Source organism: Saccostrea cucullata, unplaced genomic scaffold, assembly GCF_032062105.1.
Source record: "Saccostrea cucullata isolate Sc308-1 unplaced genomic scaffold, CSIRO_AGI_Scuc_v1 ctg226, whole genome shotgun sequence".
Lineage (NCBI taxonomy): Eukaryota > Metazoa > Mollusca > Bivalvia > Ostreida > Ostreidae > Saccostrea > Saccostrea cuccullata.
Genome location: NW_026931887.1, coordinates 414,329 through 435,153, shown reverse-complemented (window position 1 = coordinate 435,153; position 20,825 = coordinate 414,329). Strand labels below are relative to the sequence as shown.

The 20,825-nt window shown below is 34.4% G+C and overlaps 1 protein-coding gene across 1 annotated transcript; it reads left to right on the top strand.

Annotated features, from left to right (window-relative positions):
• Positions 1–129: 129 nt before the first annotated feature.
• On the top strand, positions 130–20,112 carry LOC134233926 (pre-mRNA cleavage complex 2 protein Pcf11-like). Its single transcript, XM_062715984.1, has 16 exons — positions 130–394; positions 4,770–4,898; positions 9,935–10,120; positions 10,845–11,018; positions 11,289–12,634; positions 13,166–15,516; positions 15,613–15,873; positions 16,023–16,097; positions 16,261–16,394; positions 16,499–16,566; positions 17,113–17,296; positions 17,610–17,652; positions 17,820–17,941; positions 18,598–18,690; positions 19,490–19,525; positions 19,642–20,112. Exons 1-16 carry the CDS (start codon positions 242–244, stop codon positions 20,029–20,031), a joined length of 5,745 nt encoding a protein of 1,914 aa, XP_062571968.1. The 5' UTR covers positions 130–241; the 3' UTR covers positions 20,032–20,112.
• The last annotated feature ends 713 nt before the right edge of the window (positions 20,113–20,825 follow it).

The following is a 20,825-nucleotide window of genomic DNA, read 5'->3' as shown; positions in this document are numbered from 1 at the left end:
CAAAAATTGAAGATAAACATGGACTACTTTGTTAAAATTGCTCTAAATGTATTAGGCACGTTTATTGGTTAACTGCACAAAGTTTTAACCAATCAAAAAATGTTTGTTCTGACAACCTTAGATGCAAAACTAGGTCAGCGAGGAAGGAGACATTTTGAAAGACAGAGGGTAGATTCACAACTAGCTGGTACTGAGATAATGAACGTATTTGGAAGTTAACAAAGTGAACTAAGCTGGTACAATGGAAGAAGAGGTTATCCAAGAATACCAATCTTCGTTGGAAGACCTATCTGCAAACAGCAAACCTCTGATCAACATGCTGACCATGCTGGCTGAGGACAACGAGCAGTATGCGCCAGAAATCGTAAAAGTCATAGAAACGCATTTACAACAGGTTTATTTAATTGATATTTTTCTTCCTGAATTCAATTTCATCAGTATTTTAAATTAATTTTAAAGATAAATAGGCCTAATTTTTTGGAATGGATTTTCCAAATTTCTTAAACGTCATTATCCGGAAATAACGTGTCATGTGACTGTAGGTGTACCATATGGATTGTTTACCAATGATTTCAAGTTAATTAATAACATTCTTTCTTATCAAAGTTCAGCCTTTTGTTTATATATTAATAATTATTTAAAGTTCAACACTTTATCTCTACATATCTACCTCATTTACATGATTAAAAAATAAATCAATTGAGGATTGAGCAAACAACCCATACATGTACAAATCAGTCATCATTTGCAAATGTTTAATTGTTAATTGTTTTAAGAAATTAAATTTTTACAATAGAAGTTGTCTGTCTTCTTTTAAAGTACTATGTATTATGAGGAACTACATTTCATTATTTTAAGAACACTTGCGTACTGTAACACCTGCCTCTACCGTGTACAAGTGAAAAATTCTTGAACAGGATGTAGAACAAGATTTAATCAATCTGTATATTGTAGACACAGTTTCATTTGTTGTTGTACTCATGAAATAAATATTCTTTGTTTTCATTAATGCTTTCTACAAGTATTTGGCATTGTTTGTTGTGACATGCAATGGAACAAAGCAAGCATTGTTAAATCTTGTGGGGGTCCATCTTGGATATTGAGAAAATTTGTTCCATTTGTACAACATCTGATATGCAAAGTCTGATCATTTTAATTTCATTATCAATTCATCTGTCATGGTCTCTTGAAAAAAAATTCTAGTTTAAATTGGTATTATACATTTAATTCTGACTCGGTATGGTGGTGGAAGAGGAAGTGTTAAAATCAGATTAGAAACACCAGGAAGTTCCAGAATATTGAAAACATTCTGCATAACAATTCATATGAATAACTCCTAATGATTTTTCAAATATCAAATTTTCTGCTGTAGGAAGTTGCAATTTTTTTTTACTCCCTTCATGAATCCTTACTTAACATGCTAACACATGAATTTAAGATGTGTTTAAACATATTTGTTTAGAAATGTGCTAGATTTTAAGGACTTAATGAAAACAGTAAAGATTTAACTTTAGAGTTATTGATATGATTTTGTCTATGCAGAAGATGTATTTCAATTCATCGAGAATTTTTTTTAACGTATTGTGTTGTCTTTCTGTTGAACAGACAATTGAATAAAACAGCACTCGGTGTAAAAAAAAAAAAAAAAAAAAATTTAAAAACAAGGCTGGTTATACTCTGGAAATTTCACTGGTCAGTATAAAATATCAAAAGTTTAAGAAATCGAAAATCACCGAAAAACGTGACAGCAGGAAAATTAAGTGTATTAACCACGTAAATGAACCAAATAAATATGTACCATTTTAAAAATCCCTTAATGTATTTTAGTATGGAGTACTATGGATCTTGTCCATAGGATGAAAAATCTTTACAGTCCTATTTTATGTCATTTATGCATTAGTGAATGGCAAAAACTGATTTTAATGAAAAAATGGGTAATAATGACAATGCACAATGAATGCATAGGAAATTCCTGCCAACCAAGACAATGCTTATTTATGGCCTTCTGGTTACTACTAGTAGTACATGAAGCTTTTAATAAGTTATTGTTGAAAGGACTGTTTTGAGATGTCGAAATTGGGAAACAAAGGTTGGAAGCAGATTATGTTAAAGGAGGCCTAGGAGGGAGGGGGATTTTTCTCTGTGTTTATTGTTAAATGTAAAAGTTAAGATATTTGGATTATGACTTATGTTGAGTTAGAGCTCATTTTTATTAACCAAGTTATCTGCATTTGCTAAAACCTCTTGATAATAACCTAAAATGCAGCATCAAATTTTAAAATACATTTATAGAAGTACATGTAGTTTGTAATTAACAAAGTGAAAAAAATATAACATAAATCAATAACTTTCTCAGAAGCATTTTATTTCACTGCAAAACTGCAAAACTTGTACAACCTTTTTGGATAGCCTGAACTAACCTGTATCCTTGTACATGTAATATCTTCATTAAAAGTAGAGACTGTTCGATATATTGAAAGTACAGAGACTGTTCGCTATATAAGGAGCCTAAATTCGGTTTGAAATGTAAAGAGACTGTTCGCTATGTAATGAAGCCAGATTCGGTTTGGAAAGTAGAGAGACTGTTTGATATATAAAGAGTAAAATTCGGTTTGGAAAATATTCAAGTACACATACTCTGAGTAATCGGCAATTTTGTTACCTAGTGAGATTGCTGTAAGGAAAACTGAACTATGTGCACATAATGAACTATTCAATAAATATGTGAATTTGTCTTGACTTTCATTTAGCAAAGACATACATTGTTGGTTTCAATGTACAAGTGCCAACTTCTTTTGCAAATATGGATTTGGAAGCACCTTGATTTAGCCTAGCTCTTAACAAAAGCTTTTAGTTGCCCATGTGGAGCAGTGGTTAGAGTATGTGCTCCTAAGTCACAAGACATGGGGCAGATGTTATGGATGAGTCCATATAAACTCAGGCCCTGTGCTGCAGATAGGTCCTAGCTTGATAAAAGATTCCTCACTGCTCCATAGCATTGAGGAATCTTTTATAAGTCTAAATTTGCAGCCTCCACTGACAAGTGGTGGCATTTCCATATGAGTGAACAATTCTCAAAAGTCAAAAAGGGATGTTTAACAAATAAATACAAAAACTTTTATGAGAGGATATATCTGTTTGCCTTCCATATTGAACATTTCTGAAAGGAAAAAAAAACTTGCTTCCTGTATTAAATATTTCATCGCCCTCATTGCAAGGGGCAAGGCGTGTAATAACAATTATACATGTGGCACAAATTGTTGGTGAACTGAGCAGTGAGAAGCATATGGAAGTGTATACTTGGTTTTTGAAAAGGATGGAGTGAAGTGTTTACTGTTACAAGCTTATATATGAATAGGATTCAATCATTCATCATGGAATGAGCATAAACAAGAATAAATTTTTTCTATATATTCTGGGTAATTAAAGAATGGTAACTGTGGTGCCAATATTAGATTGATATTAAAATAATATAAAAATTGTATAAAGAATCATTTTATCTAAATTTTCTTATCTTTGCAAGCTTTTTCATAACTCAAAAATTGTGTTAAAATTTGAAAATGTCAGCTGCTGTCAAAATAGAAGTTTACTTGAAATGTTGTAGGTATACATCCACTATGGGTAATCACAGTTATTTTCAATAAATCATATGTTGTTTCATTGATTTTATGTTCACTTTTTAGAGGGGGTGCATTTTTAAAAATTTTATGTCAAATTTGCTGATTCAAAGAAAATTGAAAGTTTTTCAAGATTCATTTCCTTATTTTATGCTATAAAACTTTTGTATGAAATCCATTCAAAAAAGTGTTCAATAAAAACAATGAAACTACAGAGATTTGAAATAGTTTGCCCAAAGAAGAGAAGCAAATTTCCTAGGTCAAGAGATCTATAGAAATTGTATTTGAAAAAAAAAGAGTTTTGCGAAGCTGTAATAACAACAGCAACTTCTATGAGTCATGAATTTTCATGAGGTCCTTAAAAGAGAGACAAGTACACGTGAATGCATTGTACTGGTCCTATTGCCAGATAATAGTTCTTATCTGCATATCTCGGAGGAATTTTATTTGATACTACAATACATTGCCTGTTCTGCCGACTTGCAGAATTTTAAAGAGTGATTCTTCAATTTTCAAAACAACACGGTACTACCGGTAATGCTATCTTTTAACTGAAAGAATTAAGCATGTCGATGCATCTCCCCAAAAAAGTACATTAAAACTTTTATAATTGCAAAATTCGGTTTAAATCATTCAGGATAAATATGACGTCGCATAACACAAGTAACAATTTTCTATACTTAATTCTCTTATAAATTGTACATTTTCATACATAAACTTGCATGTATGCTTCAGAATAATTGCTTGCTGATCAATTCATATGTAAAGATAAAATTTATGCACCAATAAGATTATTTGGAAATTTGGAGAGTATTGAAGCTGTGTGTCTGAGGAGGGTAAGAAGAACGGAAGCTTTGAAGGACTTATGAACAGATGAATAATGGTGTAAATAGAACTGTCTTGTCGTCATTCCATAGAGTGAAAAAAGAAGTGGAGAGAGAAGAAGACATTGATATCTTGACTTTTATATTGACGGAATATGCTGTACAAATATAAATCATGAATATGTTTAATGTGTATGCAAATCTGTAGTTTACTAATTTTATGTTTATATATTTATTGTATTTGTATTTTGCAGATCTTCGAGGAAGCATGACTGGTTGAAATGAATTTGATGTTCATGAAAAGCATTTTCTGATTTTCTACTTTCAGGCTGAGCCATCCAAGAAGCTCCCAACTCTGTACTTAATTGATTCTATAATCAAGAATCTCCCGAAATCATCCTACCCTTCTTTATTTGCTCAAAATATTGTACAGACGTTCTGTACAACTTTTGAAAAGGTTAGCATCCAGTTACACTTGAAATAAATTCCATTGTTGTTTGTGTTACCCTTAATAAATTTCGGGATTGACACAGTTGGTTGATTTAAAAAGTACCAGTAAATGTGCTGAATTTTCCTTTGATAAGGAAAAAAATTCAGGAATTGATTTAGGGAGATCCTTTGAGAAAGCATTTTTGAACAATTATTTTATGTAAATATTTTGATATCTTGGTTGTTGTCCATTCCTGAATTTGAACAACATGTAATAGGGTTATGTACATATCCTTTTGATTTAAAATGCTTAAACCAGAGAAAATTGGATGAAAGGATCAATGAGCAGGTAGCAGCCAAGCAGTTATTGTATCATCCTGAAAAGGTTGATGTGAAAAAGAAATAAAAATATTCTTAATCCAATATGTTGCTTAGGGGATTAAATGTGTTAAAAAATGGAAGTATGTAAATTTCTCAATCACAAAAGTATATTATGTTTAAAATGTGAATGTTCATTGTGTTTCTTAATTGTTTCTTACCAAGCTAAATGTTTTGCTTTTCAAAGGTTCTCCCTTGGTTAACAGTGAATTTCAAAGTACAATATTCTTGCTTAGCCATGAGCGTTGGAATAAAAACAACATGAACCTTTTTGATGACTGAGATTTATAATGTATTACTGGTATATTATTATTTAATTGTAGAAAAAATTGTTGGATTATGGAAAACAATGTGATATGCTAACCCTGTTAAAGCAATATGAGCTGCAACTATGATGTCGGAATTTTTTGTTGCAAAATTGTAAATAACTTTCAATGACAGAAAAAATAACGTTAATAAACTTCTGTTGTTCATATTTGCAATGGAAGAGCTATTTATAAGCTTCGATTGAATCAAAATAGCATTATTGTCCTCCTGTACAATGATGATTTCTTATGTAAAACTGTATTTTGGATTGTTATTAAAAGTATTTCTTCTGCTTTATTTCAGTCTAATTGCTCATAAAGGTTTAAGTTACATACAAATTTATCATAACATTTTAAGAGCAAAATCAAATTTTCAAAAATGCAGCTCATATTGCTTTAATCAGTGGGGGGGAAAATGCAATGATGTGTGCTCTTCCATGTTAAATTAGTTTTTGCTTTAATTGATCTCTCAATTCTGAAATATGGACAAAAAGTATGACAGAGCTTGACAGAAACCTATTCTCAAGCCCAATATGAGTAAAATAAAACAACCCAGACATGTCAAAATTTCCCATTATTTAACTACAAGCGAATTTTGAAGAGAATAAAATATTCTATTTTGTACTATGAATATTATGCAAATTATTTTTAAACGTGGTATACAAAAATGAAGATATTTAAAGTCTGAATTTTGACATGTCTGTTCTCCTTTATGGCTTGAAGACCTGGCATCTTTGTATACACAAGTTCTTGTCAAAGGGATGTTACGAAAAAGTTTGAAGGAAACAAGGCAGACAAAAGTCTTAAGTAACTACATATAAGATACTATTGTCTATCAAGAAGCCTTCAAGATAAAAAAAAAAAAAAAAGATGCAGTGGAGTACGTGTAAATGTTCAAAATTGAAAAAGATATACATGTATAACATATTTCACAATTTAAATTTTGAAAGATTAAATTTGCTTTATGACACACAATGGTACATGAATTACCTCTTCAGAATATTTTTCTTCCTAAGTGGGCATCTGTATTGTTAGCAGTTAATTGATTAACCTCTTAGATTGTTCAAATTTCAGGGCTCTCAGACTAATGCATGAGTTGGAAGGGTAGGAACTATGTGGAAAAAAAATCAGGATTCAGTAAAATTTGCTTACAGCAAAATGTCAGGAGTGAACATTTTTGCCTCCTTTGCATGCCCAATTCGTTAAATTTGTTAAGTTCACTATACATTTTAAAACCATGGAAAATAAAATTCACTATAAACTGATAGAAGAAAATTTATATGTATAAATGCACATTTGCTGTAGGCATGTTATACTTTTCATTACCTAGAAAAAAATTGGTAATTTTTTCTTGTGTCTTTGATATCAACAGCAGCCTTTATAATACTTAATATGTTGCATGTATACATGATGTACTTGGACCAAGATAACATTTTGCTCCTTATGATAAATTGTGTAAGTCCGAAAAACGGTAAATGTTTATGCCCCCCCCCCCCACTTTTGAAGAAGGGAGGGCATATTGCTTTGCTGCTCTCTGTCGGTCAATTGGTCCACCACAAGTTTCCATTGATTTTCTTTGCAGAGGTTGCACTGTATTGAAATGAAATTTGGTATACAGATTTACATAAGAATATCTAGGTCAAGTTCTACTTTGGGTACAATCTAGCCATTGTGGATCTAGCCATTATGCCCCATGGACGTATAAAAATTCCAATTATTTGCAGTTTTCGTTCACTTTCTTTGCTCGGGTTGCACATAATGAAATTAAAATTTGTATACAGATTTATCAAGGATATCTAGGTCAAGGTCATTCGGTATGATTGAGTCATTTTGGATAGAGTTATGCCCTTTGGATGTAGAAAAAATACAATTTTTTTGCATTTTCTGTTCCTTTTCTTTGTAGAGGTTGCACATACTGAAATGAAATTCAGTGTACAGATTTATCATAAAAATAAGTTATGTAGGTCAGATCTTTTTATGGTACAGTAAAACTCGGTTATAACGAAGTCACTGGGACCTATGAAATTGCTTGGCTATATCCGTAATTCGTTTTATCTGTATAAGAAATATATTTAATTTATATAGCTGGGGTTCCAAGATAACTTCTCTATATCCGTAAATTTGCAATATCCGTGTTTGTACTAACCGAGTTTTACTGTATGACCAAGCCATTTTTGACAGAGTTATGTCCCTTGGACTTATTTGTGGAGAGAGTGGGCATGGATGTTTTGCAAAGATCTCTTGTTTGAATTGGTAACGGGGTCTTTCAGCCACCTCAGTTGGAAATTTATGACATTTCAAGGGAAAGAAAAATATACATGCATCAAATATTCCATGCACATATTTACAAATATTAATTGTCAACCTAATGACCATGTTTGACCGGATGCACAACTTTTATCTGAAAATAAAGGAAGAAGATTAAGTGCTGTTTTCATCTAAACTTGCTCAAACATATTTTCACATAAACATAATTGTTTACCAAAAATAATTTTGGCAAGAAGTTATTAAATTCTGGCATAGTTTTCGCCCATAATTTCTTTTCATGAACTCTAATAGCTGGTCAACGTCAAAACCAATCCAGGTATGGGGTATCCATTTCAACTTCAATAAACTCCAGACTCATGAAAACTATTTTGAACAAGTCAAAAAAAAAAAGGGTGGGGAAAAGTCTATGGTAGATAATTTCCTCCAGATATGTGTTATTGTCATAAGTGTTACAAGGTCATTTTTGTATTACCTTTATGAAGAAACTGGCAAGGGGGTTGGGATGGGTATGTCTTGGACCTTAAGTCCTCTTTTAAATCTATGCAAGCATACAAATTCCTCTAGAATAATTTTTTTATAATTATTATTCTGTATCTAATATAAGTTCAAAGGCACATGCTTGCATTTTAATAAATTTACTGTAAACATATTACATTTGGAGATGTATTCTTTTTTAGCGCTTTTGGCAGGAAGGAACTTCCACTAATTCAAGTACAACGCTAAATGTCTTGCACATATATGCATAAAATAAGAATATTGAGAAATGCGCTAAATCAAATCTAACCTAACTCGTTTAAAAATCAATTTCCCCCAAATATCGTACACGCTAGATATAATACATTTACAGTACCGGTATACTAAACCCTCCAAATGCATTTTAGATGTATTTGAAAGGGATAAATTACGTTGCCATTTACCAAATCATTTGAACTGAAATCTCTATCTTATCCATATGATTTCTACATGCATATGTCAAGCTTTTCAAAATTTTGCTAATCACCACTTTGTTCACTGATCTAAAACTGGAACAGCCAAGTCTCTCTGAGGCAATATACTTCAGGGAGAAAGAAGGCAAGTGCTTGAAAAAATTGACACCATTTTTGGGCCGAGGAAAAACTGATGTGTGTGAATGGCTTTACATTGGGAAAGATAAAGAATCAGACAATTGCAGTATACAAAGAATATAATTTACTAATTGATTCTTTTTATTTCCCTAAAGTTGTGATAGATGGTGGGGTAATTTTACCATATGTAGCTGATAAGATTTGTCTCCAGGGAAGATTAGGGGATATAGAACTTTTAACCAGTTATCATGGGGTCCCAGGTTTGATTCCCAGTCCACCCATACATTTTCCTTTATCCAATCTTAATGTGGTGCTGTTGACCACCCAATGTGATGCTGTTGACCACCCCTGGACTTTTAGAAGCAAGTACAACCAGAACTAGAGACTAGTACTGTACATGTATAGTTATTTGGCAAGGACAAAGGGGGGAGGATTTTTAAAGGATAAGGACACTGGATAGTTGCCTGGGTAGCTCCGTGGTTGGAGTACCTGCATGATTAGTAAGACGGGTCCCTTGATCAATTCCTAATCCAACCATAATTTTTCTCCCTCATTTTGTCACAAAATTTTGTTTGCATGATGAAACATATTTGGAAAGTGCATGCATGTGTAACATCTATGTTAAAATTATGATTTTAAATATTCTGAAGAGATATTCTGAACAGCATTGAGAAAAATTGTGACAGACAAGACTAGGATTCAAATCCTAGCTAGTCTTTTCTGTTGCATTTTTCTGCTCTGTTAATTTGGTGTATTGCCATGCCTTGGAAGTGACAGGTAAAAGGCCTGCAATGGAAGAGCTTATGTTGATGTGGGTGTTTGTTGGGGGGGGGGGGGGCTATGAGGAGGGAGGAATGTGGTAATTAGGCAAATTTGATTGCCCTTGGCTTGGCCATATCTTGCTAAAACACCTGACTAGTGGTTCAGGGGCCCAGGTTCAAATTCTTGTTTGATCTATTGCATTTACTCCCTCCTCCCAGGTAACACCTTCATTAGAAGTAATATGACACAAACTTTTAAGTAAGAATTTTTCTACGTTAATACAACAGGTAGATGAAAAGACAAGACAATGCATGTACAAAGTCCGACAAACATGGAATGAAATATTTAGAAACAGAAAGTTGTATGCCATTGATGTACGAGTAAACCACATGGATCCAGCTTGGCCCATTACAGCTGTTGCAGAAACTGATGGGAAGAGTAACATATTTGTCAACCCAAAGTTCATTGCAAAGGTATAACTGCATGAGGTTGAGCATGGGGATGGCTTAATATTTGGCACCAATGAATTTTTGGTGGTTTGTTTAATTTGTATCAAAGTTTTAAACAAAATGCTTAATCAAAATAAAGTCTTCCAGAAGCCAGTTTTTAGGCCAATTTTAATTTGAAAAAAATCATGGCAGTAATAATTTACAAAGGGCAATAAGTGATTCAATAATAAGCATGCATTTATGAAAGAAGATCCTGGCTCAGTATATCCTATATGTTTCTTTCACTTAAATGCTCTCTTTTTATACTGAATGAAATTCAGTCATTTTATAAACTTGTTAAATTTAAAAAAAAAAAAAAACAACAACTACCTTTAAATATTTCAAATGTAAATTATAAGGTTTTGAAATATCAGCTCACATTATGTTCATTGCCATTGTTATCTATCTTGCAGAAGAGAGTTTTTATAGTTTCAAAAATCTCCATTTACTCCTTAGAAGCAGTATAAGTTTATTCAGATAACTCAAAGTTATAATGTTCACTTCATCATACTGAGCAAGTTTTTTCTTCATTTGTGAATCTATTTTTTAGAAATGGCAATTTTGTCTTATAATTATGAAGTGGATTATTCCAAAAACTTTTTATTGGTAGACAAATGAAAAGATTAAAATTCAAAATAACAATAAATCAGAATGTGATACTACCAGGTAATTATTACTAATTAATGTTATACCCTAATCATTACTACAGAAGGAGGAGGACATTGTCCCAGAACTCCCTGCTGATCCGGAAGTGGATGAAGAAACCCTGATGAGACAACAATTAATAGCCAAAAAAGCCGAGCTTGTGAAAATCCAGCAACAAAAGCTGGAAATGGAACTCCGAGAGCTAGAGGAAGCAATGCAGAAACAATCTCATCCTAAGGTGATAAGAATTGCTCTCAAGTATTTGAAAGATATAAAATAATTTAATCTAAATAGATCCTCTTTGTTCATTAAAAAATACAAACTCTGAGAGTATAATTAAAACTACAGTTCTTTGTTATGCTAAGAAATTCAGATATTTTGTACAGTGACTATCAGAGCTTTGGAGGGTATCATTTAAGATCAAGTATTTTATTAAAATTTAAGTTCAAAGAGAATGAAACAAGTTAACTTGGTAGAGTGTAAATTGGACTAATCTGTGATTTTTTAGGTCTTGAAACATGAAGAGACCTTGTTAAGTGAAACACCGTCCATTACTCCATCATTGCCCAATGTGCAAAAACGTGGACCCACAATGTCTAGTCGAGATCCTAGGACTGTTCGTGATCCACGTGTCCGAGATCCCAGACTTCAAAACAAACCTCCCACAGTTAGTGCTGCATCAGCTCAACCAGCCATCTCACAAGTCCCTACAAATCCCATGCCTGGTCTGCCAGGTCCTAATCCCATGATAATGCCCTTCCCGGGCATGCCTCCTCCTCATATGATGCCCATGATACCTAATCCCGGAATGATGCTGTCTCAACCGCCCCCTGGATTATTCCCTCCCCCGGTGATAAGCCAGCCTCCCCCCGGGATGCCACCTACCTCCACCATGACATTCCCCACACCTTCTAGTCTAGCACCACCAACTCAAACATTCACCAGTGAAAATTCAAACAATGAGGACATTAATGACAGAGTGCAGCCACCTGTATCTCAACCTAGTGATAATTTTGATAAGGAAAAGTCTGTTGGGAGTCAAAGGCATTCCTCAGATAAAGGAACGTTACGGAGTGAACTTGAAAGAAGAGCCAAGGATAATGAAAGTGAAGTGAAGCATAAAAGTGAAAATGATTCTCATAAGTCTAGGTCAAGAGACTCTAAAAGTAAAGAAAGAAGAAGTGGAGAAAGTGCTAGAAGTAGAGATTCAAAGGAGCACTCCAAAGACTCCAGATCCTCAAGGAAAATTAGTCCAAGGCATGAAAGAGGAATGAACAGAGACTCAAAGAGCAGGGAGGAGGATGCAAAAAGAAAGTCTCAGGGGGATTTAGATGCAAAGAAAGCAGAAGACAGGAAAAAAGATTCCAAGCAAAAAGAGAGATCTAGAAGTAGACCAGAGGAAGACTCTGATAGCAGGGATTCCAACCATTCAAGACGGGACAAAGAAAAATCACCATCTCTGAAGGAGAGATCTAGGTCACCTGTGTCCAGAAAGAAGTCTTCACCGAAGGAGAAAAAGTCTCCAAAGAAAACTGAGAAGATAAAGGAGGAAATTAAGATTGAGACAACTCCCGAACCTACAGAATCAGAGGAAAAAATGGACACTGATAAGAAACAGGGATTCTTTGACTCAGGGTACAAAATTCCTAAAAAAGAGGTCATAGCAGAAGGTAAAGATGATTTGGATGAACGTGAGCTTAAGACAAGGGGTAAAGATCAGAAATTAGTGAAGGGAAACTCAAAACGTGACCTTGGTGAGATAGCCGAGAGTGCAGACAAGGGTGACACCGAGGAGGAGGGACCAAGTAAAAAGCCCCGATTGGAGGACCAGCCAAAATTGGACAATGAACTGAGGTATATGTCTGCACATTAATTGGTACAACATGCTATTAACATCGTGTAAAATTTATTCAATTGATAAATAGAGAAAAAAAGATCTTGACGAATAACTTATAATAAAGTCTTTTTGTGCTCCTTTGTTGCTACTTGTAGTTTCACGTAAGTAATTTGTTTATGAATTCAGACTTGCAATTTTTATTCAGAAAGTTTGTATTTTTTATTTCCTAAGAACTAAAACGTTGAATTTTACTTTTCTGAATGATATATACATAAATATTTACTTTTTGTTTTGATGTTTATTTACAATTTTATATTAATGTGTATGATTAAACATATACAGTAATTATTACACATTCTCCACAATTTTTTTCATATTTTTTTTTCTAAACTTCAGTTTACAATTATATTTCTTTAGAATTTGCCCTTTGCTTGAATGTGTTGTGATATTTGTCACATTTTCATTAATGTAGATTTGAATTTTTATAAAAGCACATTATTTTGTTTTTTTGTGAGTAACCTAAGTCCTAAATTCTTTATTTTCTGCAGTGCATTGTTTGGTAGTGAGGATCAAGACTACAGGAGTCTGATGGATGTAGATCAGAGAAAGCCAAAGAATGGTGCTAAGAAGGGATGGGCTCAGTACAGGCATGACCATCCAGGGGAGTTTTCCTACGAGATTGAGCGTGAGAGGAGGGACACAGATCATAGAAGTCCTCTAGACATGGATCACAGAAAAGACACTGACTTCCGCAGTCAGAAAGGGGACCTTGATCTGAGAAATGTGGGTGATTCCTCAAAAAATGTCGATATTCCAAATGCTCTCTCATTGGAAAACAGGGAAACCATTTTAGAACAGATTGAGAAACGTAGAAAGTCAGGGGAGCTTACATTTGAAAGGCAACAAGAACTTCTAAAGGACTTATCTCGTTTGGATATATTACAAAAAATTCAACAGGAACGAGAAAAATTGAAAGGAGAATTAAATGAAAGAGACTCTGATTTTCAGCCTGGGCCCCCTAAGGATTGGCGATCAGTTCCAAGTGTTAGAGTTCCCACCCCACCAAGGCCCACTCCTAGTAATGAAAAGCCACCAATGGATAAAGAGGCGTCCATTGGCCCTGAAAAATGGCAAGAAAGTCGCAGACCAGCTGCTCGAGAATTAAACATGGATGAAAGAGAATTCAGGTCTCCAAGGAGTGACTATGATAGTGATTCTAGAGACCGTTTTCCACCATTCAATAGAGACAGACCTGGTCATCCTGATGGACCCCACCACAGAGAAGTGTTTGATGGCCCCCCTGATGACAGGAGACCGCCAATGGATGTCGATAGAGGAATTGGTAGGGATATGGCTGGACCACCACAAAGGATGGGGAGGCCAGTGAAGGATGAGGAGCGATTTCCTCCCTCTGACTGGCAGGGACCTCCAGAGAGAGACTACGACAGAGAGATGTGGAATTATGACGGTAGAGGTCACCCAGGAGAAAGGGGACCACCAGATTTTAGACAGGATGATATTGATAGCAGACCTGACAGGGGTCGACCTTTTCAAGACTATAGTAATCGTGGTCCTAGAAGAGGAATGGGACATAGAGGTAGAGGTGGTAGGGGACGCAACTCTCCGGTATTTAGAGATGACAGAGGCCCCATGGATGAGGATTACCCTCCATATGATATGGACAATCGAAGAAAGGATGACAGATTTCCTCCAAGAGGTGGATGGCATGGAGGGTGGGAAAGAGGTAACAGGGGTGGACCTAGAGGAAACTTTAGGGGTCGTGGAATGTTTCATGGACCAAGAGGCCCACCACCACCACAGCATGATATGGATGATAGGGATTTTGACAACAGACCACCTCCAGACTTTATGAACAAACCTAGACCACCAATGAGGCAGTTACCTCCTATGAAAGACTCCAGATGGGCTAATCTAAGCAATTTTCCAGGAACTGATGACACTGAAGAGTTTGTGATTGATGGAAAACCTTTCCATATTAAAGTTGGTGCTCCCCCAAGAAAGGTTAGATTTGGTAAAGGTCAGATCGAAATATTTGCTGATCCAAATCAGCGTTGTATTCTTGTAGATGGCCAGAAAGTGTATACATTTGGAGATTATGTTAGGGAAGTTAAACTACAGGCAGACTGTACTGGAAGAAATTTCAAAGTATTCTATCATGGTGCAGCAAGACAGCTCTGGATTGATGGGTGTTTACATGAACTAAGGCTGGATGCTCCACCAAAGATAATCTCAATCAAAGATAAAGAACATACTATCAGAATTGATGGAAGAGATGGTATGATTCTCTTAGATAATAAAGAACTGGGAGTATTTGGTGGTCCACCTAGATTTGTGTTTATTGCTGGAAATCGCTGTGAACTTCGATTTGAACCACCACCTCGACAAATTCTGATAGATGGAAAACTGTGTGAATTGAAATTAGATAGAAAAATTCCTTGTGTGATGATCAATGGTGTGCCACATGGCATTCGCTTTGATGGACCACCGAGGGTTATGATTGTCAATAACATTCCGCATACTGTACCTTTGGACAGAGCTGTTAAAATCCGTATTGGCACAAGACCACACAATATTGCCTTTGGTGGCCCAGCTCATGAAGTGATATTTGATGGAAAGTGGTATGAGGTGAAATTTGATGGGCCTCCCAAAACAATAGTGGTGGGAAATAGACAAGTTGAGATTCAGCTGAAGGGGAATTCGCCTGATGTGAAAATCTTAGACCCTATAGAGGATCCACAGTTAATGATGCCTGTTAATAATGTTGGTTTTGGCCCTCATGGTCCCAATGGAATGCAAGGTCCTAGAATGAGACCTCCAGGACCTGGTAGCTACCAACCAGAGGGGCCCATGATGAATCGAGGACCCAACAGACCTATGGGTAATTATTTTTCATGCCATTTTCTCGTTGATGCCTTTTGAAATACATATTGAATTTAAAAATGTCACTGATTTAATGGTTCATTTATTAAAACAGGACCTGGACATATAGGGGGCCCAAGACCACCAGTGATGGATGGACCACCAATGCAAAGACCAAATCAGCCAATGGAAAATCCCATGATGCAGCCGCCAAATAGCATGATGCCCAATCAACCTCCCCATAGCATGATGGGTCCTGGTCCAAACCCGATGATGCCCAATCAGGGATTCCCCATGATGCAGCCCACTCCTGTGATGTCTATGCAGTCAATGTCTACGGTACCCAACACCCAAATTGGTGCAGGCCCAATAATAAGTAAGTACAGCTGTTATTTTCTTATTAAAACCATGTATTCACATCATAGTGTATTGAAGTAAATGACAAAACCCATACCACATTTTTGTGAAGACCCAAATAAGCAGCTATGTCTATGGTTGTACATTTATCTATCCTTGTTTTATTAGGCACACCTGTTGCGGATGTCAGCCTGACCAGTAATCAGTCCTCTCAGATTCCAGGCATTATTCCTCCAGCACCGGGTAAATATTATATCTTAATTATCCGAGACCAGTGTTTAGAGATTTCAGGTAGTGGTTATCTGTGTAATTTCATTTAAAACATCTAAGTGTTTGTTCTCTTTATAATAATGTAAATTACCCGGTAATGCATATACATGTACCTGTTATTATTTCTCTTTAACAGTAGCAACTTCAGCCCCATTTGACATTGGGTCATTATTCCAGAAACTTTTAGAAACTGGAATAATATCCAAACCAGAGGTAAAACCGGAGTCTTCAGCTGAACCCAGCAAAGTAAAGAAAGAGCCAGTCATTCCTGTAAGTAAATAACAGTGGTCAATATAAAATTAAATTACTCAGCATTAGTAGAATTTCACATACCTTGTGTCATGACCTGCACTAAATTTTGTTTAAATTTTCAGGAAATTAAGAAAGACAAGATTGATGTTGTTCCTGATCTTCTAGACCTAAAGACAGATAGCCTGAAAAAGTAAGTTCAGTGTATGCTGTACATGCAGTAAAATCTAGACCTTAAGACAGACAGTCTGAAAAACTAAGTTCTATGTATGCTGATAAGGAAGTCCATAGGTAATAAAGTTATCAATTGAAAAATTATTAAAAGTTTCTTTTTACCCATATAAGAAAATGTTTTGAGGGATGGGGAAGATAACTGAGATTTTCTTACATCTGAGTTCTTGTATTACTGTAAATCACTTATTATCCATGAGGACTTTATTTTCGCGTATTTACGCTAGACAGTGTGCTTGCAAAAATTGAATTCTCACTTATATTAGTATTACTTAGTGTTATGTAGAGCAATAACCACAATTCGTGAAAATTTTGTTTCGCTTATCAAGATTCAATGATTATCTCGCGAAAATAAGGTGTCGCGAAAATTTAGTCATATACAGAATGTCAAGGCAAGTTTTACTTTCCAATGATATATAAAGCAGATGCATGAAAGAATTTGTGTGCATATATTTTTGTCATTTTAAATTTGAAATATAATGCCTTGGTATTTTCTATTTCAATACAGACAATACAAAGGAGTGTTTCAAAGAATGTACAGTGGGATACAGTGTACTTCTTGTGGAATGCGCTTCACATCAAGTCAGACAGAAAAGTACCGAGAGCACCTGGACTGGCATTTCCGTCAGAATCAGCGAGAAAAGGATGGAGCTCGCATATTATTACACAGGAAGTGGTTTTACACATTGGACGTAAGTGTGCCCTTAATAGACTAATGATGATTTTAGAAAATGGAGAAACTACATGTACACAGGTGTTAAAAATAGGAAACTGTTATTTTCGATAAGGTTTTTACAGATACATTGAGAGTGCAAAGTTAAGCATAATAAGACTAAGATGCAACTATTATTCCATTAATATTTGAGACAAAATTTAGTTTCCATACTTAGAATATCTAAACAGCTGCTTTCATTGGCAAATTACATGAAAGGCTAAAAATTTTAGGTCTTTGTCTCATGAAGATTTAATTAGAATTATTAAGCAATAAATTTGTTTACTTTGTAGGAATGGATTGATTATGAGGAAATTGATGAATCTGAAGATAAGGGTAAGTTCTATGCATTCTTCTCTATAAAATTTTATCTTGTTTTCCATTCTGTATAATTTTGTTAGAAAATGAGATTTTGATGTAAAGGCAAAATATATTTAAAGGAATTACATGTACTAAAAGAAGCGATTACTTTACATAATAAATATGTTTTTGGTAATATTTAGGTAAGAGCAGTGTGTTTGAGCAGAGTAAACCAGGGACAGTTCCTGAAACTACTGCTGTCAAAATCAACATCCCAGAAAATGATGACATCCTCAGATGTCCAGCAGCTTCCGATGGAGAAAACGTAAGTAGATGTATGGAGTTTGTAGGACTTCAAATTTAGTTAAAACTGATGTCAAAATATTGAAATGCTTAAATGTTGGAATGTGGTAATGCTTACATGATCTAGATATACAGTAAAACTCCATTATAATGAAGTCACAGGGACCTATGAAATTACTTCGCTATATCCATAATTCGTTATATCGGTATAAGGAATTCGTTAAATTTATATAGCTGGGGATCCAAGATAACTTCGCTATATCCGTGAATTCACAATCTGTGTTCGTACTAAACGAGTTTTGCTGTATTCATAGCTAATCTTTTCTTCCTCTATTTATATTCACATATGTCCATATACAAGTTAATGATGTTTCTTACAATTGCCAATACAAAACAGAAATTTCTCATATTTTATTATTATAACATATTTTTATATTTAGGTGAAAAGGTATAAAAGATTGTTTTAAGGTGACAAATAAGTCAAAACTATGAATTTTTCCTAAACATGAAGTGCATGTAGATTTTTTATGCTGCCAGTCTACAGCTTTGTCATCCTAGTAAAGTACAGAAGATTTGAAGAATTTTGGATTTAATTTTTTCTTTGTGACTAGAAGACTTGCATATCTTGAGTACGATAGAAATAAAAAGTTAACATATACATGTTTTTGATTTGTCCAGGTGTGTGATATTTGTGGTGACCCATTCGACCAGTATTGGGATGAAGAGGAAGAGGAATGGCATCTCAAGGACGCAATCAGATCAGAGGGGAAGGTCAGTATAAACGGGCGCCTTGTACTGTAGTCTTCTGTACATTGTATTGGTTTCCGATGCTTATCATTGGGGGGCAAATGCACATGTTTTTCATAGGAAAAGAACTACCGGTATATGCGGTATATTGCATATCTTTGCCCCCACAAAAGTCAAATTTTGAAAAATTCTTGAAATGTGCTGAATTCTATAAATTGTATGAGAAATATAAATTAACAGAACATATTAAAGTTTCAAAGTAGTTTATTGACAATTTTTGTTTTTATGACGTCACAAAATAGTCCAATTTTATATCATTTTTGAGAAAGAGGACAAAATGGACAAAATTTCAACAATTTTAGCTTTAAAATTTATAGAGCGCAAGTTTGCTCAGGAACAATATTTACATATTTCATTGATATTATCGTTCTCATTATATCAAAATATTGATCCTGATCAGATCTGCGCTTGGTGACTTGTACTTAAAATATCGACGTAACATATACATTTTTCTGTAGAAATCATGGAAATTTTAAATTTACGTCATTTTTGTGGCATCATTACAAATGTATGACGTCATTGCTTATAAAAATATTCAGTGCTTGAAGTCAGCATATATCCCCCTGTTTAAGAGCATAATAAAATATTTCTCCGTCAAAGTTTGATTTGGGGGGCAAATATTGGTTACTACCGAATAAAGTTCTTTCTCTTACCTTTGATGTTATTGTTGCAATATTTAAAAAGAAAAAAAAAAATACATGCATGTATTAAACATAAAAAAGTATGATTTAAATTAATTAAAATATATTTTATTTCCTTTTAGACATACCATCCTGTGTGTTATGAAGATGAAAAAGAGGTATGAATTCACTTATTTTGTGGCTTAATTATATTGTAATACAGTAGTTCCATGTACACTGTAATAAATAAGTGATGTATTTGTCCAATCATACGGAGGTATCTTTTTTGTTTTAGGGCAGCATCATAGAAACAACACCAACTCCTACACCAAAGACGGCAGAGAATAATCCTCTCATCATGCAGATCAAAAAAGAACTGGGGCAGATTCCGGCTGATACGGTGATTCAGTACCAGGAGAACATGATTGTCAAACCGAAAGTGAAAGTAGAGGAACCAGCTGAGGAGGAAAGTGCTCCAGAGACTCAGCAAAGCTCAAGTGTTGAGGAAACTGTGTGCAATCCTTCCATTGTTAAACAGGAAGTACCAGATTCCATTGTTAAACAGGAAGTACCAGATGCAGAAGAAGAAATGAAAGACACAAATACTGAGGGACCATCTCAAGAAAGTGTAACTGAAGAACTTGTTAAAGTAAAAGTGGAAGTTACAGAGGCTGAAGCTTCTTGAGAATGTTTTATTTTATAATCATACTCACGTGATTGAAAATCATATTCAAAAGGGCTTTCAAGAAAGATTTTCTCTCTGTATAGAGATTAGCTGCAATAATGTAGCCCTCTCCCCTTTTTTTTTTTTTTTTTTTTTTTTCCTCCAGAAAACATCAGATTAAAAAAAATCGGAGAGGGCTACATTATTGCAGCTATATAGAGATATATTTACTAATTGTACATAAAATGCTGTATCAAAGTACACAGGTTGTAAAGAGAGTGATTGAGTTTATTGTAAACTTAATTTGTTAAGATAATGATTTCACATATTTATTTTTTTAAGGTAAGGGAAGTGCTTAAATTCAGTCCATTAATCTGATGATGTTGAGATTTATTTATTTTGTGTCATATGATGGCTTAACAAGAGATACAGTCAGCTAATAAAAAAAAAACGTTGATATTAGTCAGATTTCCCAACATGTCTCACTGTGTGAAACATATTTATCTTTTTTTTTTTTTGTGTGTTCTGTACATTGTGAGTGCATAAATTCAGCATGTTGAAAATAATATCAAATCATTGTACTTGTCATTTTGAAAATAATATCAAACATGTCATTTTGATTCATTCTTCATTTCATTTTATGTTTTGTCCACTGAAATAATAGTCTATGTTATGAAACCCAATTTGGGACTGTTTAACAAAAATAAAAAACAAAACAAAAATTCTATATCCTCTTTATGGTTTTCATGATAACAGGATCATTAGTTTGGGAGCTTGTTTATTATATCCCCACTCCTAAGGAGAGGAGGGGGGGG

What these genes read in the sequence shown, in the direction of transcription:
- LOC134233926 (XM_062715984.1), top strand. Translation starts at nt 242, where the DNA reads ATGGAAGAAGAGGTTATCCAAGAATACCAATCTTCGTTGGAAGACCTA. An exon ending in TAGAAACGCATTTACAACAG is followed by an intron (nt 395 to 4,769) that starts GTTTATTTAATT and finishes TTCTACTTTCAG; the next exon opens with GCTGAGCCATCCAAGAAGCT. An exon ending in TCTGTACAACTTTTGAAAAG is followed by an intron (nt 4,899 to 9,934) that starts GTTAGCATCCAG and finishes TTAATACAACAG; the next exon opens with GTAGATGAAAAGACAAGACA.